Below are 26,203 nucleotides of genomic sequence, written 5' to 3' on the forward strand. Positions count from 1 at the left end.
CTATTTATTTCATTTATTTTGAAACTTTTAGTCTGCATGCAGTTGCTTTTCAGATTAATCTAACGTTTCATTCCTTTAAAGGTAATCTCATTTTATACCTATAATTTAATTCTACATTTAATAAATACATTTTTAAGCCCTTCACCTCAAATTTTGCTGATAAGTTATTGTTTTAATGTCCATTGCTCATTTAGAAGCATGACTGGCAAAACCTATCTTCTTCTTTTGTAAGGAATTTACATTTTTTAAAGAACCGACATATGAGAAAAATGATCAGCATGTAGAAGTAGTTGCTAAGGTCTCTGGCCAATCCCCAAACCTTGATGATTACACAGAAAAGAATGAATATGAGAAAAAGAAAAGTTCTGCTGAAAAAAGCAGATCCGCTGACAAGAGGATATTAGAACCATCTATGAAGTGGAAGAATATTGGTCTTTCTGCTGCCCGCAGGTAAGTAGTTATCTTTATAATTGAATTTTCTGTAGCTCTCCCTAACTTATGCTAGCAATTACTGTTATTTCTATTTTAGTATGACCAACCCAGGCAAAAAAGTGCATTTCATTTTCACAGCACTGTAAATTAGGAACCAAAAAAGCACCAAAAGTTTTCCTCAGTTGGGCCTGGGACTCTTCTTGAAATACAAGGAAAGGAAGATATTGGGCCCACGATCAAAACAATGGAACAATTCAGTGTCAAGAACAGCTAAACAGACTAGGAATCCTCTACCTGGAGAAAAGATACCTGGAGGAAAATGAGAGTTTTGAAAACATGAGTTATGACTGAAGAAGATGTCTGTTCTAATACAAAAAACATAGGACATCAAGTGAAGCGGGTCTCAGTGAGACTGAAAGTTCAGAACAAAGGGACCTATTTTTTTTCACAGAACACATCTAAGCTCTAAAAATATTATTATCATTATTATTATTATTTGCCACAGGATGTTAAAGTCCGTTCATTTTCTTGAGATAAAAAAAAAGCAAGCTGACAAATTCATGGGAAAAAAAAATAATTCAGAACTGCTTATGTGAGGACACTTAAGATTTCCCTGAACCAAAATTTTCTGAGAAATATTCTGGAAAAAAATGATTCCTCTGTTGATCTTGTACTATTACCTAGTAAGGTGCTAGTGGTCATGGTTGGAGATGGTATGCTAAGACAGATGAACCAGTGGTCTGGCTGCATATACTTCATTGATCTTGTTTTACATACAGGTTGGCGTCATGCAAATTTTATAGTATTCCACTGTTTTCATAAAATAAAATTAGTCATTTAAGATACAGCATGTTTTCTTTTTAATGAAATCTACTGTGCAGATTCATAAAGTCGTATGTGCTGATATAATCTGTATCCAAACATAGCTTTTTCTTACATTTTAGGGACAAAGTTGCAAGAGAAAAAGAACAACAGAGAAAGAGTACTGTATCTGGGAAAAAAAAAAAGAAAGCCTCTGGTACTTCTTCTGAATCTTTTAAAACACGATCAGCTTTAAAATGGTATGGCTTACTTGTCTTTTCTTCAGAATTTTAATTAATATTTCCTGTATTTACAATATTTATCACCATACTTAGTGTTTGGTAGTGATAATCACGTGTTTCCAATGCTATTATTAGGCAGGATTGTTATATCTATTTAACATATGCTTGTTCATAATCCTTTAAAGCTATCTACAGTGAATGATGGTCTACATTCATTTTTAGTAAAATATCAGACATGTTTGAAGAAGTTAGTGAAAGTTCTTCAGAGACTGATGAAGATGAAGAACAACCTGTACGTCACCAGGAAGGAAGCGCTGATTTGCCATCAGAATACTGGGGAATTCAGAAACTTGCAAAATATTTAAGGGTAAGTTAGGAGTATTGATTTAAAAAAAAAAAAAAAAAAAAAAAAAAAAGCCATTTTCTTTTTTTCTTCTCTACATCTGAGGACACCATATCAACTTCTCGTTCTTTGTATCTTTTTTTTTTATTTTACAATAGCCCTGCCATGTCACATGCTTGAAGACTTGAGCTGTTTGCTTTCCTAACACCCACCCTTATTCCCCTGCATTTTTATCTGCTGTTTTTGGCTTATGTAGACCCTTAGATTAAGCCATCTGTTCAGTGTTATTTAAAACTTAAGATGGTATAATTTCTTTATTAATTATTAGGTTTCTATTTTGCTTTTCGAAACTTTCCAAGATATTTCTTTATGTGGATAGTAACTTTCAGGAGTTTTTATTAAAACTGAATACTTGCCTAAAGTCTTTCATCAACTATGATTAACGCATGACTGAAGTAGTTCTAACATGGTCTTGTGTCTGGATAGTTGCTCTCAGTGAGCAGGAAAATATATGATAAACAGATCCTCTAAAACAAAAAAGGCTTTTTACACAGAGTTGTTGAAAATCTTTTGGAGTATACAAGTAAAGATTCTTAGACTTCTGTGTATGTCTGAAAACAAAACAAAACAAATCCCCTCAACTCTTCTGGAAAACTCTAGAACTAGTCATGTTTTTCTCTCAGGAAAAATTCCTTCACAAGTTTGTACAGGAATTTAAGTAATGTAAGTTACTAATGAAGTTGCTGGTTTATCTGTTTTTTTTTTGAGTACAGCTGCAGAGCATACACATCCGACAGATAAAAATGATTGTGTTGTTGTACTTGTTGGTACAACAAAATTACTGATGAGGAGTAAGAACACATTGATCTTCTTCCAGTCCTTTCAGCATCAGAAAAAAGTATTTTAATGCACTCTCAGTGTTTTTTCTTAGCTCATGTATGTGAGACCTGTGCTACTGTCCGTAGCTAGAGGCATGGAAACAGATGGATAATACAAGTCTCTAAATTCTTTATGCTTCATCCTTTCTAGATTTAACCTCTATATTCTTGTCATTTTAGCTACTCTAAAGTAAATCTTCATGAGTTTAATCTGATATAACATGCAGCAAGTAACTTGTTCAGCTATCCCTTATGCTGAACACACTACATATATGATTTCCATGATACAGGTTGTTTTTTTGTTTGTTTGTTTTTGTTTTGATTTGCATGTGATTTCAGTCCAAGATGTGGTTTTAAAATTTTTCAGTTGACTGATAGCTTGTTTCTGTTTTATGGACCACGTCTTTGTACCTTTCTGAGAGTTGAGAGAAATAACCAGGTTGCTTTTCAGTAATAACCCTCAGATCCTCCCAGAGAGAATACTTGAAATTCGTTACTGTTGATGAACGCCTAGAAATCTTTTCATTGGCACATCTATGAACCACCCTCTTTAGCTAAATGGCTCCTGATGATGTAGTTCACAAACTTTCTCTCCTCATTAGATCCTTCATATACATACATTTAGATTTTAGCACTGAACATGATTCAATACTGAAACATATTTACATTTGTTTGAAACCATTTTGAGTGAAGTATGAGAAGGGCAAATAGGAAAATAAATTTTTCATGCTCCTCCATTTTAGAAATAAATGTATTTTATTTGAAATGTCAACACGCAAAATTACTCAATGGCTTAGAACTAGAATTAGAATGGAGATCCTGTAGTGAGTACCTGGTAAGATGTATTTTTAATACAAAATTCCATCATATGAAAAGACTTTGTTTTCAGAATTTAAACGTATACTTGTTCATGTTTTAATGTACACCCAAGTCTTCCAAGCTATTTAAACTAGGTATAAATTAAACAAAGTACTTGAAGATATACTTAAAATAGTTCTCTGTCAATTTTTAGCTACGTAAAGCAAGAAATCCCTAGTGTCAGATAAAGCTGAAAAGAGATGCCTCTGTGCCATACCACAGACAGTGGTTGAAATGCTTTATTGATGGAGTGCTACTTTAGCCTGCACATGGAATTAATTTTAATTCAAGTATAAATACTGCACTTCTGGCCAGACTTGGAAGATTTTTTGGCAGTCTTGTTGTTCTTGTAGGCAAGTGTTCTTGACACATGCAACGTAAGAGAACATAAATTTATGACTGCAATATTTAAGTATCTACAATCATATTTACACAGAAGCATACATTTTGGAGGGTTTACGTTTTGAAAAGATGAATACATTGTTTGCACACTTTAAAAATCAAAGGAAATAAATAATAGATGTTAGAAAATGCAGTCATTTCTAGACGTGACTATTTTTGAATATCTGCTGCAGTAAACATGATTTACAGTTCAGCAAGACTCCATAACATTAATGTACAAACACAAAAGTTCCATAAAACCTGGAAAATACCTGGTTTTTATGGCTCTATTAGATTACCATCTTAAAAAGACAGTTGCATCCTGTATAAAGTAAATTTGCTGGGTCCTGTGAATTGTACTTGCAGACAATGACAAGGACAAAAATTCTAATACAGTGGAAATTCCCTTCTGACTTTTTGCCCTTCCCTGTTTTGCCTTTCTCTGTGAAAGAGCAACCATGTTGGAATTGCTCCACTGGGAAGCAGCTGCTTCTGTGGTCTGGCTCCTTGTCCTACCTTCAAGCTTCCCAGAGCTGCGAAACAGAGCATAGAGCATGTGTTTGATTGCCATGTCTCCTCATTGGCTTAAGAATGGGCAATAAAGGAAGATCAGTGAGGTTGGTGACAGCATTGTGTTAAGAATCTTTTGGGACTAGATCGGGTAAATTTGGAATGAAGAATTGTTAATATTTCAACTAAGTGAATTCTACTGTTACAGCTTAGTTCCGATTTTACATTATCTATTAAAATAATGTTTCTGACATATTGGATTTCTGGAGGAAGGACTGCATTGTACATGTGAAAAAAACTTAAGAAATAGAGTGAGGGGGTCATATTTTACACCAACTTTTTTGCTAGAATAGGAGATCAAGGGGTACCAGTACTCTACCTTCTTTTCAACAGAGCTGAGGTTGATCACTGGGAAAAAAAATTATCAAAAACCACTCTACCGAAAAAAAAATCAAAAACAACTCAAGATTCATCTAAAAGTCCTAATTTTTTCTCCTGGGAAACTGGCTCAAGGAATAAGTATCAAAGAAATCTAAGCTATCAGTCAAGTTTTTATAATGCAAGTGTTACAATGAGTTGGGAAAGAGCTACATCCCCTTTGCAGTGTAAGCAGAGCTAAGATAGAAGACTGTCGTGGATAGTGGCAGAATTTATTTCCATTTCTTAGGGAGCTCAAACTTATCAGTTACAGAAATGGAATTTGCAAGAAGACACAATGGTTCCTTGGCTGAGATTTTTGTACGTGGAGAGTACTAGCATTCTTGGGAAAGAAATGTACTGGTTAAAAATGCAGGTGAAATAATGAAAATATGCAGGAAAGCTCTGCCAGGAGCTAAGATGAAGAGTTTAGAAAGAAAGGTTAAATAGATATTGTTGATAAACAGTATGAGAGGGTTTTCTTCCCAATGAAAAGGCAGAGAGACATCTGGAGATTGATATTTTCATGGTTGGGGCATATCAAAGTGCAGAAAATCCATGTGTGAATGAAAGGAAGAAGTGTGGGCAGGAAAGGTTCAACCTGTTGCAGAAACGGGGAGCCTGTTTCAGAACACTGGACTCAGAGTATCCAAAACAGTCTTAAATGGAAGAAGCGTGTGTGTCTGGGAGTTCTTTTGCACTCTGTGGGGTTTGCAGTGTGACATTTCTCTGCCTGGGGGGAAGGGAGAAGCAGTAACAATGGCATACACACTATTATATATTAGTAGTCAATCAGAGTTTTTGTATAATCTGAGATTTCTTGTATTTGAGGTCTGAGGTTTTAGTTATCTGAAACTTTCTCATAAAATTTGTGGCAGAAAACATTCAGCCTTTCAAAATGACCAATTATTTTGTTGTGCAAATGAAAGACTTGCTGAAGAATGTTATGTAGCAATCTCATCCCTCCTGAAGTTTAGCAGATCGTGTATACAGCAACACTTTTTAAAGAATCAATTATAAATTTATGGCACTTGGTTAAACACTGATATGGCTTATAGGTTTTTTTTTTTTTCAATTTTTGTATGAAATAGAGGATAGGTACAGTATTTCTAACTGCAAAATTGAAAAATCTAGCTTTCTTAAATTACAGTGATACTGGAAATGTTCCATATACTTAAGATTACATTGTACTCATTATAAAATCTTAAATCAGCTTCATAAAAATGCATGGATTAAGAAATCAGTTGTATTTTGGGAGTAGCAGAAAAGTAATTTTGTTTTATTTTCAAATACTGAACCTCAAAATAGCTCTGAACATATTAGTCTAAGGAATAAAATAGTCTTCTAATACTGATTCATCTCAAGTGAAATTAAAAGTTATTTTAAATCTTGTAAAAAAAAAAAGAAAAAATGGCATTAGTGTTGCAGTGTATCCTCTAAAACATTACTTGCTGGTCTAGTTATTTTACATATTGCAATACCACTTAAATATTTTCTGGTAGCAATAGAAAAAGTCTAAAATTGAATGTTCTCAGATATCGCTGAATATCAAACTACACAGAGAAATGTAAACACCACTTCTGAGGAACTAACTGTCTTTTTTGATTTGGCTTCCATTTTCCTGGGAAGATTAACTGCTGGGTACAACGGTACAACTATAATTGGATAGCTGGATGTTAACATAGATGTTAGGAACTTGGGTAGATATGTAACTAACTTAGAAATTATTTTGTGTGCAATATTATTAAAGGGATTTATCTGTAATAATGAAATTCAGTCCTGGATGTGTAATAGAAACAAATATTACAATCTAATAGCAAAATATCTGTATAGGAAATGTGTTGCATGTTATGTTATTTTTTTCCCCACAATCTGTGGAAAAAGATGTTATTTTTTTATACTATCACGTTAGCAAGGCTTGCGTTTGAGTATATTTTAGCTACTAAATTATTGTATATGAATATATATAACATTTCCATGTAAAATTATTTTACAAGTGCATAATGCATTTTTTGAGAACTGCCAAGTTTGCAAATAATTTAGATGACCTTATTAGTAGAGTACCTAACACTAAACCTTTAATCTGCCCTTGCGAAAGTATTCACTGGAGAATATTCAACTCAACTTGAGGGTCAAGATGAAAAAATAATTTTATTGCAGTTTGGTGAAGTGGTAGACTGATATTCTTCAGAAAATACCAAACATATGAGACATAATCATGTGCCACCTGCTAGTGTTTCTAGGCACATATTTGGCTAACCTGTCAGCTTTGGCAAGTAATCTTTTTATAACCTTCACTTCTGCACTGTACGTGAACATCTCCTGTTCCCATCTTCTGGTATTAGCTGAGATTTTCTTTTAAATTTTTTTGGGAAAAAAAAAAGTGAATGCTGAAAAAACAGTGGGATAAAGACATGGAAAAACTATTTTTTGTAGTTAAGATATGTATTTTTTAACAATTTAGCCAGTGCTGGTCATGAAAAAGAATTTTTATGATAAATTTACTGGGTAGGAAATATTGGCAAATGGAGAACTCTCATATTATTATTATTATAATTGGCAGCTCTGAAGAACTTGCATAGCTCTCTCCTCAAAATACTGTACAATCATTCCTAATCACAAGAGACATATAAAATATATAACTGCCAGTTGATTTTTGACCATAAACACCAACTCTAATGTAGAGGTAGAGGTTAATTACTATCCTAAGGATCACCCATTTCTATGTGTTTCCTAGCTGATGTATTGAGAGACAGGTCAGAAATTAAAATAAAATAAAAGTAAAATTCAATGAAAAACAAGGAAGAATCATAGAATAGTTTGGCAAGGTACCTTTAATCATCTGGTTTCAACTCCTCTGCTATAATCAGGGACACCTCCTTCTAGACCAGGTTGTTCAAAGTCCCATCCAGCCTGACCTTGAATGCTTCCAGGCACAGGGCATTCAGAACCTTACTGGGCAACCTATTCAAGTATCTAACCACCCTCACAGTAAATAATTTCTTCCTGATATCTAGTCTAAATCTACCCTCTTCCAGTTTAAAACCATTTGCCCTCATTCTGTCACTACACACCCTCATAAAAAGTCCCCAGCTTTCCTGTAGCCCCTCCCCCCCCCCCCCCCTTCAGGTACTGGAGAGCCACTATAAGGTCTCCTCAGAGTCTTCCCTTCTTTCAGTTGAGGAACCTCAGCTCTCTCAGCCTGTCTCTATGAAGGAGATGCTCCAGCCCTCTGATCAGCTTCCTGCCCCTCCTCTGGACCTGCTCCAACAATGTCCTTCTTGTGTTGGGGGATGCAGTACTCCATGTGGGATCTCATGAGAGCAGAGTAGAGGGGCAGAATCACTTCCCTTAACCTGCTGGTTATACTTCTCTTGATGCAACCCAGGATACAGTTGGCCTTCTGGATTACAAAGACAGCTGATGTTGAGTCTTACATCAATTGACACTCCTAAATCCTTCTCTTCAGGGCTGCTCTCAAAATGTTCTCCACCTAATCTGTATCTGTGCTTGGAATTGCCCCAAACCAGGTGCAGGACCTTGCACTTGGCCTTGTTGAACTACATAGGGGTGGCATGGGCCTGCCACTCAGGCCTGGCCAGGTCCTTCGTGCTTCTTAGCACGTCAACTGCACCACTGAGCTTGGTGTTGTCTGCAAACTTGCTGAGGGTTCACTCGATCCCACTGTCCATATCACTTACAGAGGTGTTAAATAACACCAGTCCCAGTACTGATCTCTGGGGATGCCACTCGTCACAGGTTTCTGCTTGGACACTGAGCTGCTGAATGCAACTCTCTGAGTATGACCATCCAGCCAATTCCTTTTCCAGTGAGTAGTCCATTCCCCAAATCCATTTTTCTCCTATTTGACAACTGGGATGTCATTCAAGACATTGCTTTCTGCAACTTGTGTAGTGTTACAGGTGTCCTTCCTGGTGACAACTGGCACAAAAAAGACATTGCACACGTTAGCTTTCTCTGTATCCCTTATGACCAGGTCTCTAGTTTCCTTCCAGAGAGGGCCCACATTCTTCCTGATCTTTTTATCACTGATGATATACCTGTAGAATTTCTTTTAGTTTTTTTAACCAGACCCCTGGACACTCAGACAGCTTCTTTGTAGTCCTCCAATGTAACTTGTTCCTGCTTCCTTTTCCCATAGATTTTCTTTTTGAGTTTGAGTAAGTCCAGGATCTCCTTGTTGCTCCACAGAGGCCTCGTGGCATTCTTTTATGTCTTCCTTTTTGTCTGCTTCTGGGCTTGAATGAGATGCTTCTTGAATACTGACCAGCTTTCTTGGACCCCTCTTCCCTCCAGGGCTTTCTCCCTGCCAAGTTGTTCCCTGAAGAGGTTAAAGTCTGCATTCCTGAAGTCCAGAGTAGCAAGCTTGCTGTGCACCCTCTTTGATACCCTAAGGATTTTGAGCTCTACCATTTTGTGGTCACTATAGCCAAGTCTGCCCTTGAGATTCACATTACTCAGCAGCCCTTCCTTGTTGTGAGGACAAGGTCCAGCATAGCACCTTTTTTGCATGGGTTCCTGTACTACTTGGAAGAGGAAGTTATTATCAACATAGTCCAGGACATTGCATGCTGCTATTACAATTATTCTACCACTGTAGTTTCCCATTCCAAAATTATTCCTTTCTTGATCACAGAAATTAATATGACTATTTCTAGAGGGATTTGTCAGACCTTTTGGACACTGATGAGGGGAGGCAGAAAGCTTTGCATTTAAATACTGATGAGCATTGAAAAGGATGGCTATCCTGTTGCATGTGACTTATGAGTATGTAAGTCTTTGCTCTCCAGCGCAATTTCTATGCTGCAGCATAGGAAGTTCCGCACAAATGTGCGTAAGAACTTCTTTACGGTGAGGGTGACAGAGCACTGGAACAGGCTGCCCAGGGGGTTGTGGAGTCTCCTTCTCTGGAGATATTCAAGTCTTGCTTGGACACCCACCTGTGCGACTTGGTTTAGGGAACCTGCTTTGGCAGGGGGGTTGGTCTCGATGATCTCTAGAGGTCCCTTCCAACCCCTACAGTTCTGTGACTCTGTGATTCTTCTGAAAGTGAAGAGAGAGCTGAGAAGTAGCTGAGATTTGGAATGTCATGGTAAAAACATGTGAATGAGCAACCTTCTTCAGGTTTGGCCTGAGGAAATTTGTGACCTGTTACTTTGCGCAAACAAGGTCCTTTCATTAGAAATGATGAAGTAAATCATTTGTATATGGACTGCGTCTGGTTTTGTGACAGTTGAAGCTGAAGACAATACCAAGACCAAGGAAGGTGGCTTCTCTTATAGAGAATGGTGGAAGATGAAGTCATGCAATGTGTGTATGCTGAAAGGAGCTGTATTGGAGAGGAAATTTTAGACAGTTGTTGAATCTGAGTTCTTTCATGCTGGAGTGTCATTGGAAACCTATGTTTTGAGTTGGAGACAATCTAGGACTTACTGCGTAGATGTGGTTACTTCAAGATACTCTGACAGAAGAAACTGAAGTCTGAACTCTGTTATGGCTACCAAAGGTACTACAGATGGTGTGTGGTAGCTAAAACTGAAGCCAGAGCTAAAACTCAGGATGACTTCAGTGTTTACACATTCTCATGAATAATGCCATTTTGCAGCAGCAGCAGTTTCTGATTGATCTGTTAGATTAAATCTCAGATTAACATATATTGCAGCAATCTGATCTAGAAATCATAATGAGACTGTGGGTTTGTTGCCCACGGTATAACCTTCTTACTCTTCTCCGCAGATTTGTTTGGGTTCAGGAAGAGTAGTCCATTGTCTCTACGAAATTGTCTAAATGCAACCAGGGAACAAATACACTCCTAACATGAAAATTTCAGAAATGAGCAGATTGTTAAGACACAATGTATGTTTCCACATGAATTGCACTGACTCTTCAATCCAATTGCTAAGCACCAAAAAGGAAAGCTAACAGAATGGGTATATGTTTAGGCAGAATTTTTGAGAAGGAATCACATTGTTTAACAAAAACTTCTGGTTCACTCAGAAAATAATGATAATAATAGATTCATTCTTTTGTTTCAAAGTCACTTTTTTTTTTTCAATTTCATGAAAGATCATGACAATTTTTACTCACTGAGCCTGGGTACTAAAGTGTATGTTGCTTCTGCCACTGTGACACAGGAGCAAGGTGAAAAAATTAATCTGTAACTAAAATCACACAACTTCTAAGCACTGTAACTTGTAGTCCAACATAAACGTTTTGGATTGTGTGATTTTTAATGCCTGTTATTTTCCACTGGCTTTAGCTATAATCTAACCGTTATGGTTTACGCATTGCCAGGCTGTAGCCCAAGAACTCTGGAAGATTCAGGAAGTGGGGAAGGGAATTATTCCACAACTGAGTTATACTTGTCCATAACTCGTCTCTAACAAGTTGCAGCTTGTATGTCTTATAAACTAAAATGAAAAATTGGAACTTGTATTTAAACCAGAACAAAACGAAGTGTTTGAAGGTTCACTAGCATAGAAAAATTGCTTTGCTGAAGCATGTCATGCATACTATATTGCAGTTCTCAGTCTTCCATTAAGCTTTATCAAAATTTATTTTAAATTTCCAGCAATAAATCACAAAATGATCTGAGATTTGAGATAGTCAAGTTCAATATAAAATCAAAATGTTGGAAAGGTTTAAATTAAGAGTTCTGTTTTGTACTTTGCTACTTGTTTTTACTTACTTGTTTTGTGAGAATAGTAGTTTGGGATGGAATTCCACTTTAACCATGGTGTTGTTCTATGAGTTTCTTTTCTGGTTATATTGAATCATATTAGTCTAAATCCAAATAAAAGTTGAATGTATTAATACAAAAATACACCTTTGAATAAGTATATTTATAAAAATGCTTCTGAGTCAAAAGTTGTATATATTTCATTTTTCTCTAATTTTTTGTCTCACGAAACTGAAATGCGCTGCAACTTCTTTATAATAATATTATTTTTCCATGCGTGTACGTACATTTTCCTATGAATTGGGCAACACTTTTAGAATCTGTTTCATTATAGCCTTGTTAGTACTTTTATTATTTGTACTCCCATAACGCAGCTATTGGAGGGTTAGAACAAAAAGCAAAGAACAATGCGTCCCCTAACTTGGACTGATGAAAATGGGTTAGATATTCCAAGAATCTCCTAAACAGCTCCTTACAGTCTCAGCTCTTTGAAGAGCTAATGTTTCCAACTGCTGGTAGAACATCTGCAAAAATGTTCATGATCCAGAGATTACTCCAGAGGAACTTCTGTATCTTTCTCCTGTAGTCTTACTGAACTGAAATCACGGTTTCAAAATTTAAAGTTTTATATTAATTGAGAAGGGTTTTATGTAGGATGGGATATGTGATGTTGAAATCTTAATCTTGTACAATTAATTATCTATTATTACATTATAATTGAGGTAATTGTTTAAAAGAAGACAATGAGATATTAAAAATATATTCATAAAATTTCATGCTAATGAAAGTTTATGAAAAAATAAATGATAGAAATTAGGCCTAGGAAGACATTTACTCCTGCTTACTAGCAAAAATGAACAATTCTTTGCATGTTAATTTCTCTATCTTCTTCACAGTATTTCTTTTCTTCAATGGAGATTTCATTACTGGTAGAAACAGTGTATTCATTACTGGTAGAAACAGTGTATTCAAAATACAGATATTATGTACATTATTTTTTTCTTATACCTGGTATAAATCAGGCCTGATACTGGGTAACTCTGTCGTCTCTTATCCACAAGCAACATGGAGAACACACGATTGTCTCTGTAGCTCTTAGTTCTTAGTTCTGTCTTTCTGCCCCTGCTGTTGTTGAGGAGAAACCAGAACTTGAGATCCTTGAGCAGTGTCTTGGGGGCATGCTGTACTGGAATGCATTTTTGCCAGAAGCTGTGAGAAGGTGTCCTCTGGGCAGCCTGGTCTAGTGGTTGGCAACTCTGCACATAGCAGTGTGGTTGAAACTAGATGAACATTGCAGTCCTTTTCAACCCAGGCCATTCTATGATTCTGTTATTCTATAAATACCCCCAAAGCAAAGCCCAGCATTCTTTGAGATCCTATGGAAAAATTTTTGAAAGCCTGATGCAAGCAAAGGGGACCTGGATGCAGGCAGAAGTTCATGCACCTTGCACAAGTTTGCATCTTGCTGTGCAGTCAGCATGGACTGACTGATAATTTCAGCCAATTGGGGAAACATCATCGAATAAGGATGTTTCTAATATTGAACTGACAACCAAGCACTAGTCAGAATTCATTTATTTATTTGTTTTATTATTGAGTTCTGGATGTAAATATGAGAGCACTCCTGAAAACTGGAAATGGCAAAGAATGTGGAATAACTACACAACATCTGATACGCAGATCTGAATTGCTTGGCAGGCTGTCTCCATTCAGTTCAAATGTATTTCATGATGCCCAGCTGTGAAGTTAGACAGGCATACAGAATTCAGAATATACATGTAACAGTGAGGGCTGCCTTCAGAAAACCTTTTTAAGAATGAAAACATAACTCAGCAAATTTTGTATGACACCTCTGTAGCTTTCACCATTGCTGAAAATCCTTTTTAAGTTGAGGAAGGAATGTAAAGACAGACTCCACACCCTGTTCAGAGGTGTAATGGAGAAATTTTCCGGTAAGGTCACATACAGGTCTTTTTCTAATCTTCCTCCCAGTGTAGAAAGCAAGATTGCACTCACAGATGTGTGTACAATCATTATCTCATACATCTGCCTTTGTATTCATACATTAGAATTTGTAAGTAGATTAATCTATGCGTTATAGTATTATAATAGTGCTCTATTAAACACTTCAAAAATAAAAGCAAGAGAACAGAAGCTATGCTACTCGTTCTACTTTAATTTTATACAGCTATCAGTTCTGTAATTCTCAGCTGAGCTCTGAGTATCAGAATAGAGACATTACATGCATTTCACAAAAGACATTTTACTTATAATCTAGCAGTAATGAAGTTCTACTTTCATTCATTTTGTGGGTATATGTGTGTTATACCAACGTATACGAAGAGAGGTAGACTTTGAACTAAATCTGTGCTTTATGTGAAGCCTTAAAATGATTATTGCCTGCAGAGTTTATTTTCTATCCAGCGTACCAGATTTCAAATGCTATAGCAATATGATGTAGGTTTTATGTCGACTAAGTGGAGGGGTAACTATTTCTGTGCATGTTAAACTTTGTAAGTATTGGAAGACCTGCTGCATTGATAACTTCAAAAAAGAAAAAAATGATTTTTGGAACTGCAGTGTCATATTTAATAGAACTGATGCTTCAGAACATATGACAAAGATTTTATTGTGATTTTATTTTAAAAATATAGGTTATGTGCTTTTACCATCAGCTTTGAAACTGAAAAATTAAATACGTGTATATATATACTTCTATATATTCAATATAGGAAAAAACAAATTGTATTATTTTGTAAAATTTGGGCCATATTAAATATCTAATGCCAAGCATTCTGCATGTAAGATAAGTGAAACATGAATTACTATATTATGTGCAAATGTAGTTTCCCTATAGGAAGAGACAGCATAGGTTAGCAATATAATTTAAAGTCAAGTAAATCTCAAAGTCTAAGCTGTATGAAAAGACCAGAAACTTTACTAAAGGATAACTGTTAATTCTTCTGAGCTACAGAATATCCTGTCTGGTTTGCTATCATATTTTGTAGACTTTCACTAAAAGAGATCATTTAAACCTTAATATGCGGACAAACTTATTTCTATAGGAAAATATTTGAGAAATTGTTACAGTATTTTATTCTGTAGGAATAGATCAGAATATGTTCTTCGAGCTAATCACAAGTTTCATTTTCTACTGAAATCAAAATTATAACAAAACAAAAAAAGATAATAAAATTGTAGGAATCTTTCTTCAGTACAATATATGTTACAGATGCTTATAGATGCATTTAAACAATTTGCTGTAGAAAAATTCTGTGGATGGGTGTAGTTGCAAGAAATGTAAGTAAAAATTGGCTATGAAGTGCCATCCACGCATACTTCATTGATAATCAGAAATGTTTTACCTGTTATAATTTATCAATCTGAAACTTCGTCAAGTGTTTTTCTCTCACTGATTTTATAATATTTTCTCATTTGTGATTCTCTACTACCTTTTATGTTGAAGAGCATGTTAAATTTAAATACTTTTTTACAGTATATTTGTTTTACTGCTTCTGTTTACATTTTAGAGATATGCTGCAAAATGTTAATGTTTTTGCTAGATCTGTTTGTTTCGCTTCACAAGCATTACTCATCTTCTATATGTTCTGTATTTCAAAATGTTGTGCTCCGATTAACAAATTTTGGGGAGTGTTGCCCTCAAGTCCTTGACAGTTGCAGAGGTGTCATTTAAAGGAGATGGGCTTGGTGGCTCAGTTCAGATCTGGATGTGAGCCAAGGCTTCTCTGGAATTCAAAGGCATTTGGGAGGTTGAGACAGTAGTTCTATTTTCTGTGTGCACTAAGTTGTAACTTCTTCATGAGCACCAGTTGGCATTGTTTGTACACTCCAGCTTCTATTGCAGTTCCATTGTAGGTCAACCCTCCTAATTTCTGTGCAGCTGGTTTCCTCCCTGATTTGTTAAACACTGAATCTGCATTATGAGTTCAAAATAATCCATTATTATCACATCGTTTAACTTTCTGCCTACTGTTGGATTTATTTTTGGCCTTTCTCTTAGTTTCAGCATAGTAGCTGTTGCTAAGATATACTCTATCCAGTCTTGACTGAAAAAAATTTTCCACTGCTGGAAAATTTAATGTCACTCAAAGTAATTTCTTCCAAAAGATGATTAACAATGTAGTCAAAAACTCACACTTTACTCCTCATGTAAATTTAAGTACCTTTAACTTCAAATCACACATCATGCTGACTTGCTAGATTGCTCTGTGATTACATTACTTTTTCTCACAGTTGTACTCTTTCATTATGAATAAATCATGCCTTAACCTACTTTTTAATAAACTGAATAGTGCATCTCATGTCTGTTTCATAACAACAGTCTTGCAGGCTTACAATAACTTCTATTCACATGTAAGTGAACTTGAATTTGGACTTGAAGAAACTGGTCTGGGGCAGATCATAAGTCAGTGTAGCCCAGTATCCTGACTGCAAAAGGAAGGGAGATAGAATGTTCACAACAAAAGTTTTCTTTGCTTAAAGCTCTTCTCTTCCACTCCAGATGGACTAACCTTTGATTTCCACAAATGTGGGAAATTTGCTACATAACTTACAGTAATGTGAACCTGCTTGTAATCTACCAAGGAAGAAGAAACCAAGACCCATAAGTGGATGCCCAGGGCAGGATAGGAACATGGCAAATACAAGTCTCTCTAATATTCTCCCAGCCCTACCAGTGTGTAGCTGAGGCAGTTGAAAACTGAGATATTTATGATTTACTTAACTTCAATTGATTATTTTTCATGAAATCATTCTTCTGAAGTATTGGTTTTCATAGAATCCTTTCACAACTAATTCTACTTGTCTAATACCTTTTTTAGGAACAAACTTCTTCTATTTATTTTTAACCTGATTCCTATTATATCTCAATATTAAGAGAGACAAAGTCAGTATTAAAGGAAACTTTGAATGGTCAGTCCCTATATACTTGCTCAGTGCCATTCCTAACACTGAAGGCCTCTTCTAGTCTGAAAGAACCTTGAATAATTTTTGTTTCTTTTCCCTCAAATATTCAATACTTGACTATCTAATTTGCCAGTCCATTCTAAATAGGCTGTATTAGTCATTTGTCATCTGTGCTAATTATTCTCACTTCAATCTATGTCTTATTTGAAGTCTTGATCAACAATTCCATTTCTTATTATGTCTATATTATTTAATAACATAGAATAAAAAAAATTGAGCAGATTTCTTCTTTAGAAGTAGTTTTACTAGAATTAGTAGAAGAGATAAGTTTCATACTTAATAGTCTGTATATATGTTAATTATTTGCTATGTTTTAGGGAGGTAATCCAACAGCTACTGTAATTGCACTGTGTGCAATGAGAGACTTCAACCTTTCTCAAGAAACTTGCCAGCTGGCCATCAGAGACATTGGATGTCTTGAAGTGTTAATTAATTTGCTTGATACAGAAGAAATTAAATGTCAGGTAAGCAGCTTTTTTGAATAGAGCAGTAAACATACCTTTTCTATTAGGATTTTTTTTTTCCAAAATTTTTAGCTTGTATAGGATACAAAGTAATGATTGTTTTTCTCATTTTATTCCTACATTTTCTCAATTTCAAGGACTCCTTAGAAAAAATCATTTTCCTTGATTTTTGGTTTCCTTCTTTTCTTCTGATACTATTTGAATGATGAATTGTTATGTAACCCAACATTTTAAACATTTAAAATATTTTTTCTATTTATGTATTTCTAAATAACACTTCTTGTCTATTATATTTCATTATTTAGATTGGTTCATTAAAAATCCTAAAAGAAATTAGTCAAAATACACTGATCAGACATGCAATTGTGGATCTTGAAGGCTTACAGATCATGGTGAAATTATTGGACTCTCCAGATACAGATCTAAAATGTTTGGCTGCTGAAACAATTGCTAATGTTGCTAGATTTAAACGAGCACGAAGTACAGTAAGACGTTATGGAGGAATCAAGAGACTGGTAAGCAGACATTTCCCATATGCATAGATTTTTTTCATAAAACGTTTGTGATGTGTTGTTTATATGGTTCTTCAGATAGTAGTTGCCATCACTGAAAAAAGCAGTATAGCATCAAACACACTTGTAGAAAATTAAAAATATGTTTGTTTTTTCTAGGTTGGGCTGTTGGATTGTATGTCAGTGAAATCGACTGGTCTTGTACCGTATCAAGCAAAAGATACTGAAAAAGCACGCTGTGGGGCTTTAGCACTCTGGAGCTGCAGCAGAAGTACCAAAAATAAGGAAGCAATCCGTAAAGCTGGCGGCATTCCATTATTAGCTAAGTGGCTTAAAAGTTCACATGTAGACATCCTAACCCCAGTTGTAGGGATATTACAAGAATGCGCCTCAGAGGTAAGTAAAACCTATGTATATGCTATTTCTAATCGCTAAGACAAGTAAGTATTAAAAGGAAAATGAATTTTCTCCAGGACAGTTACCATGGCATTTATCCCATCAGGAAGTTTGCATTGCAAACTCTGTGCAAAGTGTTTTTGAGAAGATTGCAGGTTGTATTAAGGACCACTTTTTTATTTTTATTTTTAAGGCTAAGAGTACTTTATGAAAAAAATAGAGAGAGAGAAATGAAATACTTAACGAGCTTCTCATTTTTCCATGGAGCTTAATGAATGAAGTTTTGCAAATTAAGATGATATATTTAGTTAATCGGGACATTCAAGTTCTGCAATGATAACCTGCAAATGTTGCCAAGAAGATCCAGTGTAAGATGCAGGCAGTGTGTTCTACCATCTCACTTAATTCACGCTGACAATGCATCTGATCAATTGCAAAAAGAAGAAAAGAATATATGTGATTTTTCTACAGATTTTCTTGTCAGGTTTCACAGCTTTGAGTGTATTAAATTTTTAAATTTGAATACAATTATTTTCACCCTATCCATCTTAGATGAATTGTTATTTCTCCATTTGTGGACTCATTTGAAATTAAAGGTATGTTGTGCTTAGGGTCAAAGATACAGATAACTTTTCTTGATGAATTTGAGACAGATATAATTTTTCAAATGATTTTTCATTATAAAAGTTTATATTTTCAAAAATAGTTTCTTGAACTACACAAACTTATACATGCTCAATGTGACAGCATTCTTAGCTTTAATAATGAGAAGGAAAAGTATTAAAGAGTTCCTTACCTGGCCAAATTTGGACATACTTTGGGGGGAACTCTAAATGAGTTTACACAGCTGTTTCCCTTCTCTTAATTAATGATGCTCTGCTCCAGTGTCTTGGTAAAAAATTGGGGAAAGATCAATGAAAAATATTAATGCTAAGAATATGTTTTTCTAACCTTATTATAGGAACCATAGAATTATAGAATGCCTTAGGTTGGAAGGGACCTTAAAGATCATCCCATTCCAACCTCCCTCTCTGATCAGGGACACCAACCATTGACCAGACTGCCCAGGGCCCTCATCAGCATGGCCTTGCACTCGTCCAAGGATGAGGCATCCACAGCTTCTCTGGGCAGTCTGTTCCAGTGCTTCGCTGCCCTCTAAGTAAAAAAGTTCCCTTCTAGCATCTAACCTGAATCTCCTCTTTTTTAGTTAAAAACCCTTTTATACCTGTGCTATCTATCATTCAGTGTAAGAAGTCAGTCTCCATATTGTTATAAGTTCCTTTTAAATAGTGAATAGATCTTTTGTTCTGGTTAATGACTGTGGATGAAATGAATGGGTATTGGTAATCCAGTTCTGAAGAATCTGTTTCTTCCCTGGCTCTGAGCAGGAAGTCTGAACACCTTTCAGAATATTCTGCATTCTGGTTAAGCAAGCTGGTTACAATGTAGGCACTGCAGTTCCTGGTTTTATTGTGACACAGCCCTACAGTGAATTTATGTATTTGTTTAACTTTGAGAACATAAATGGTATATTCAAGGCATTATAGTTGACTTGAGTTTAAAATAGAATACAAAGTTTCACAATATCAAAGCCTAGAATTTTAGTACTGTGTTATTACTGGGATTAGTGATACTGACTGCATTGACTATTGTCACTGTTAATGCACAGGGTTTAAAATGCACTGTTTGTATTTTTAGCCAAGTTACAGACTTGCAATAAGAACAGAAGGAATGATTGAAAACCTTGTGAAAAATCTGAGAAGTGAACACGAGGAGCTTCAAATGCACTGTGCTAGTGCCATATTCAAGGTAACTGTATTATCTTAATCAGTAGATAGGAGCCAGGATTTGTGCTTTATTTTCATATGTAGTTTTCACTTATCTTTAATATTCCTCAGTTTTACTATTTCCCTAAAGTGTGAGAAATTATTTTGCAAAAATAATTGATGTTCTTTTGCTAAACTTATGAGGGTGTTTTCACTGCATATTTGATATTGCAGTCCCATTCTTGCTCCTCTTGTATGTAAGACCTAAATTCCACTGTTAACCAATGGGGTGAGGTGGTGCAAAAAGCAACATTTTTAATGTTTATGTGCAGGCAACATCAACAGTACAACTTCAGAAGCACTGCTACATATTTAGTAACTCTTTACTGCCTGATTTCCCTTAGTGAGATGTCAGCATATTCAAGTAATTTAATAAAATATTTGCATTTTCTTCTGTATGAGTTTTGACTAGTTACATCATAATATACCTACATTTTGAAGATGCTGCTCTACGTATTTTGTATAATATATGTATTTAATTTTTTGTATAGTGTGCAGAAGATAAGGAGACACGTGACCTGGTTAGACAGCATGGAGGTCTACAACCACTGTCTGTTCTACTAAATAACTCTGAAAATAAAAGACTTTTAGCAGCTGTGACTGGAGCAATCTGGAAATGTGCAATCAGTGAAGAAAACGTATCAAAGTAACTATTCAGCTTCACAATTTTTTTGTTACGTTATAATGTCTTCATTTTATGGGCTTCTATTTTTGTGAAAAATGTTGTTTTGTGATTCCACAAAATCATGTTTTGTATTTAGTGAGGCTTTCAACTTAGATACTGAGAAAAAATTGTTGTGTGACTTCATCAGAGTGCCCAGGAAACAGTGTTAATTTCCTAGAATCTTAAAGGTGATTGCGGACAATTGGTGGCTCTGAGTGTAGAACATTGAGGCAGGAGGTGTACTAAAACAGAAAACATGTTACATGTGAGTATATCTGATATCCCCACTCCTCTCTGTCTGACGAACTGGGATCATGGCTACCTGGTGGAGAGTAGCCAGTACATTTAGCTTTAACAGTTCAGGTTGAATAGGAGAATACACATTATCTCATTCTGAGGCACATATTAGGCCCACTTTTTGAGAAATATATTGGAATCTAGAACAATTAACCTAGAATCCTCTCTTTTTAACTACAGAAGAAGCTCAGGAAAGCAACTTAATCTGGACACTCAGCTTCTAAAGGACTAGATTTAAGTGTTAGGAATCCTAGCATAGATACATATATATTTTCTCAGTATTAGGGCCCAGAACAATTATCTAAGAATTTGGCATCATGACTTATCACTCTCTATCTTTTATGATAATTTGAATTTAATCTCAGTTTAATGACTGAGAATATGTAGCCCCTCTCATTTTGAATTAATTCATCAGATTAATGCACATTACCTTGGTAAAACGCCTGCTCCACTGAAGTATGTATTAGGCTTTCTGCTGAAGATACCCTACCCTATAGAGGAGTGCAAGATTGACAGATTGGGAGGTGAAACAGTAAGAAGTAACCTCTTCCTGCAGCCCTAATTTTAGTACTCTGCTGGACATGCAGATACAATGAGTAAATGCTGGATAAAAATCTGAAATAATTCCAGTAATCTTAGTTTAAAATCTGGCTTTTTATTGTTCTGTATGAGTTACCAAACTGTTGTTATACAGAACCTTGGTCTCTACATACTTTTCTTCTGTCCTACTTCTTGCATTGCTCATTTTACAGTAACCTGGCTTTTCAGCAAGGTGTATCCTTCTTTTCTGTGGGCTTTGGGTATCTGCACATAGGTTTCAGACCAACGATTTAGTGAACTGAATGTCTCCATCTATACTTATAAGTAGGACTATGCCTTGGGTTCCATCACTAAATTACGGTTATCCATACTGTTTAAATTCTAGCAGTCTCTTGCATGGTTTGTCCTGTGCCAGGAAGCAGTCTCCTGGGGAATGCTCAGGCATGGCCAGCAGAAGCAATAGATTTTTTCCATTAGCAGAAGGGGTGAGGCCACCCTGAATGGTGAGGACAAAAGATTTTACTGACACAGATGCTATGTTGTGCTTCTTGTCCTCAAGGCTACAGAATGAGCTTTTGCCTGTTAAATAAATAATTAGTGTAGCTATTGCCAATAATTCTATGAAAATTCAAACAGATTTTTTCCATGTTACTCGTGTATCTTCACAAGGGCATGAAGCTCTGTGAAGGTTTCTAGTCAGGCTTTGCTCCAGACTTGTGCTGAATGTATGTATTGATGTATTATGTACTGCTGAGTCTGAAGCAGTAAATCCTATCTGAAGTCAGGATGGGAGTACACTGCAGAACAGTGAGGGAGGATAATGTGAAAACACAGAGTAGATCTGGAGGGATGAACTTGAGTTTGGCACGAAGCTAGAACTAGCAAAGCTGACTAGTTCCTGCAGGACCACTTTATAATTATCTCCAGACTACTCTGCAGTACTTCCTCTACAAGAAATAAATTGCTGAGAAGTTGTGCTGACTCAGCAGTGAGCTGATACAGGTGCCTGGGCACGACTAGCTCAGATTCATTAGTGTGCGAGCAGCCGTACTGCTTCTGGACACAAGATGGCCCGAGCCAGCAACTCCGTCAGTCTGTAGCCTGTCCATCTCAGAGCCTGCTCATATTATTTCACCTATGAAGCAATTAATCTGCAACAAAGATAAAGTAGCCAGAGAAATAAATGTTTAAAATTTTTCACTTACTTTGTTGCTTTTTTTTTTCATGCTATGGATGTCTCCTCTTGAAAAAAGAAAAAAAGAGACATTTCCAAATTAAATTGAACAAATAAAGATTTTTTCTTTAAGTTAAAGTATATAAAAAACAAGCAAATCATGAGAAAGGAGTTTCTCCTTTCTGGATTACGTGAATTGTTATATTGAAACCAGCTTGGAAAAACTTACTGCTATTGTAACTGTTGTACATATGCCATCAGAATCTAAAAAATAAGAGTTAAGAAAATGCACATATTAGGCTTGAGCAAGATATAGAACTTGTGAGACTAACATTTATTGAAAAGTAAGGGTGATCCTTTGGCTCCAGTGAAGTGTGAGAGAGTCTCATATACTCCTGCTTGAGCTGTTGTTGATATGGCAGGAAAAAGAACTGGAAATTAGCATGCCACTTTACTTGCCAGTCTTTCAGTGTTTTCAGCTAGTTATAGATATAGCATCTATATGTTAAGTTTTAAACAGCCCTCAAATGACTGTGCAGATTCTCAGAAAGTTAAATCAGAGAAATATATTAAAAAATGTAAAATAAGAAGTGGTGCTGTATGTCAACCTTTCAATAACTGATTTGGATGTTTTACCTGTACTGTGATTTGTTCTGCAAGATAACTTCCTTAGGATTACCTTACAATGGTAACACTCTGAAAATAACAACTTTGTTTTTATTGCTGTTGTCTAGATTTCATGAATATAAAGTCACAGAAGCTTTGGTAGGACTGCTCACTGATCAACCTGAAGAAGTTCTTGTAAATATCGTTGGAGCACTGGGGGAATGTTGCCAAGAACCAGCAAATCGATCAATTATCCGTAAATGTGGTGGAATACCACCCCTAGTGAAGTTACTTACTGGAACTAATCAGGCATTACTTGTGAACGTCACGAAAGCAGTGGGAGCTTGTGCAACAGAACATGAGAATATGATGTAAGCTATTCATATTTTTAAATACTGAAAAAATAATTGCTGAAAGACGTTAATATTTTTGGGTGAACATTAAAGGTAAAAAAAGATGTATCTCAGTAATCAGATATCACAGAACCAATGTGCTTGTAAAGGGCCTATTCAGATCATCTAGTCCACCCTTCCTGCTCAAGCATAGACACCTAAAGCAGGTTGCCCAGGATCACATCCAGTCAGGTGATGAATATCTTCATGGATAGAGACTCAGCAGCTTCTCTGGGAAACCTTCTCCAGTTTTTTAACTTCCTCAATGCAAGATAGTTTTGTTTTGTTTTGTTTTGTTTTGTTTTGTTTTGTTTTTCTTATGTTCAAATGGAATTTTATGGCATTGCAATCACAGAATAGTTAGTTCATGTAGTAGAGATGTTTGAAAAGATATTTACAGTTCATGGAGTTTAACTCAGGCAGTTGATGGACTATCTACTATCCTACTGTTATCGTATTGTAATAAATAATTTCCTAAATTAGAGAAAGCCATTTCAGAAGGAAGGTGTGCATTCACTGTCATAAAAAATAATATGGAATTTTTTGAAACAGAGTATTATTTGTATTTTATAAGTTTTGTCCACCTTCATCATTTAATAACTAATACTTTCCTTGACTCTCTTTTCCCCTTCTTACTTCTTTACAAGACTGAAGAAAAAGACTGCCTTTTTACTGAAAGAGTTGCTACTCTCCTAGGTTTTGTTATGTAGATTTGTACAGCTTACAAAGTTTCTTGACTTTTATGATTAAGCATTCCAGTTAAAAGTTGTGGTGGACATTTACTGTGCTTACTGTTCCCTAGCAGGGATATTTACCTCAAGATTCTCTGTATATTTCCCTCCTTACACAGATGGAAGATCAGAAAGAAAGTTTTAGTAAGCTCTTCCTGATCTGATTTGCATAATTCACTTGATATTCATATAGCAGTGCAGGGAATTCTTTTCCTGAATAGGGTGTTTGTTTTCATGCTTTGGCTGTCACCCAGTGGCAAAAGGATAGATGGTACACAACTGTAAACACGGGTTGTGCAAACTGTCAGCCATGTAGTGTAAAAGTGCATGTAAATGAAAAAATCTTCACTACATATCTGAAATGAAGAATACTAAACTTCTACCTCTACAGGAATATGTTACCAAAATTAACACTGCAAATCAAATGAGAAATTTCAAAGAAATTTCAAATATAAATGGATATTATGAAATCTCAGACTCAGGACTATCACTTCTGTTATCCAGTATGGATAGCTTCACACTGGAATGCGGTCAGTATAAGCACCAAAAATAACACAAATTGCTGCTAAAATTGTGATAAAACAAAGTCCAGCTTGTTTTTCAGGAGAAGAGAGTGCAGGTTGTTTGGGAGGAAATTTCAAAGTTTGCCAAGAGCTGGTGAAGGATTCAAATGTTGAATTCAGTTCATATGAAAAAATTCTCTAGTGAAGGTTCTCAACATTGAAAAAGTTTTGTTCCTTGCTTGTTTGTTTTTAAAAATATTTTATAACATTAATGAATAAGGAAGATCTTAGTCCAGGAGCAAAATATGCTAATTAATACATTAACACAAAAATTGCTCACGTAAGCAAGACTGTGATATTTACTGGAAGTATTGTTGTAGCGGAAGTTCAGACTTATAGCACTAGAAAAGATAATGCTATCTTTATCAGAAATATGATTCAACCAGGTGAGGACAATTTTGATCCTGATCGAGGAAAATATTTAAACAACACTTAGTTCAGACACTCATGTCAGTACAATTACTCACATCTAAATAATTTGTTTGGTTTTTGCTCTGCCTCTAGCAGAGTTAAGGTATTCAATTTCTTCCCCCTAGAAACAAAGACTACCCGTTTCTTGTTCCTTCTCCTTAGACCAGTATAGAAGGAATTGAAGCTGTAGCTTTTCATACAGACCCCTTTTCTCTTTTTTGAGAAGAGTAAGTGGCCAAATACAAGGAGTATAGTCTGTAATACCATTTTGTCTCAATTGCAGAACTGGGGACTAAGACTTTTGTTTCTGAGAATTTTTTTAACATCAAGAAACATTTATATGTTTCTGCTCAATTCTATAAATAAGTAAATGACATGAATTCCAGAATTGAACACTGGTTGGTTCATGGGTGCTCAAATTCTGAGTACTGGATGTGATGTGTTTCTGTGATGCCATATCCTTGAAGGGGATAATGGACCACAAGTTAAGGTTATATATTTTGATAGTGTATGTGTAGTAGCATGTACAAATTCCTACTTTGAAAACAAATGCTGCTACAGCTTTATGATATAGATCAGATAAACAGCTTTCCAGTCATTAAGTCCTATTTAAAAAATACAGGTAAATGTATGACATTCTGGTGAGCACTATATTTTAGCCAGACGGATGGAGTTTGACTCACTGGTACAAAGCACCCTATAGCAAATAGTGAAAGTTTTAAGAAACATGCTAAATTGTGGTTTCAGAAAAGACAAGATTACATTCTACCAGACCCTGTAATCTTTCCAGTGAGCACAATACAGTCAGTATAACTTTGTTTATTTACATTTGTATTTGTGGTCTAGATTGGCAGGCTATAGTGCTAGAGTTCTCAAAAGATCTGGCAAATAATACTGTAACAGAAAAAGATGGTAGATATGACAAACAGACGTGTAGGCTATGCGTGTGTGTATTCAACCATTCATTTTGACGTTTCTACAGGAAATGGTCAGTATTAAATCTGAGTTCTGAAGAGAACTATATCAAATCAGCAGCTTAGTTAGTTTCAGGTATTTTATAAAGCAGCATAAATTCTGAG

General features: G+C 35.5%; 1 protein-coding gene across 1 annotated transcript in view; it reads left to right on the forward strand.

Annotated features, from left to right (window-relative positions):
* The window catches only part of ODAD2 (outer dynein arm docking complex subunit 2), a 73,541-nt gene that overhangs the window by 9,617 nt on the left and 37,721 nt on the right, over positions 1 to 26,203 (forward strand). The window contains exons 8-16 of the mRNA XM_052695351.1: positions 233 to 450; positions 1,377 to 1,493; positions 1,698 to 1,842; positions 16,866 to 17,012; positions 17,318 to 17,527; positions 17,684 to 17,920; positions 19,619 to 19,729; positions 20,238 to 20,392; positions 23,156 to 23,398. Of these exons, the coding sequence (XP_052551311.1) occupies positions 233 to 450; positions 1,377 to 1,493; positions 1,698 to 1,842; positions 16,866 to 17,012; positions 17,318 to 17,527; positions 17,684 to 17,920; positions 19,619 to 19,729; positions 20,238 to 20,392; positions 23,156 to 23,398 (1,583 nt within the window). The remainder of the gene's footprint in view (positions 1 to 232; positions 451 to 1,376; positions 1,494 to 1,697; positions 1,843 to 16,865; positions 17,013 to 17,317; positions 17,528 to 17,683; positions 17,921 to 19,618; positions 19,730 to 20,237; positions 20,393 to 23,155; positions 23,399 to 26,203) is intronic.

Source organism: Tympanuchus pallidicinctus, unplaced genomic scaffold (assembly GCF_026119805.1).
Source record: "Tympanuchus pallidicinctus isolate F22 unplaced genomic scaffold, pur_lepc_1.0 scaffold3, whole genome shotgun sequence".
Classification (NCBI taxonomy): domain Eukaryota; kingdom Metazoa; phylum Chordata; class Aves; order Galliformes; family Phasianidae; genus Tympanuchus; species Tympanuchus pallidicinctus.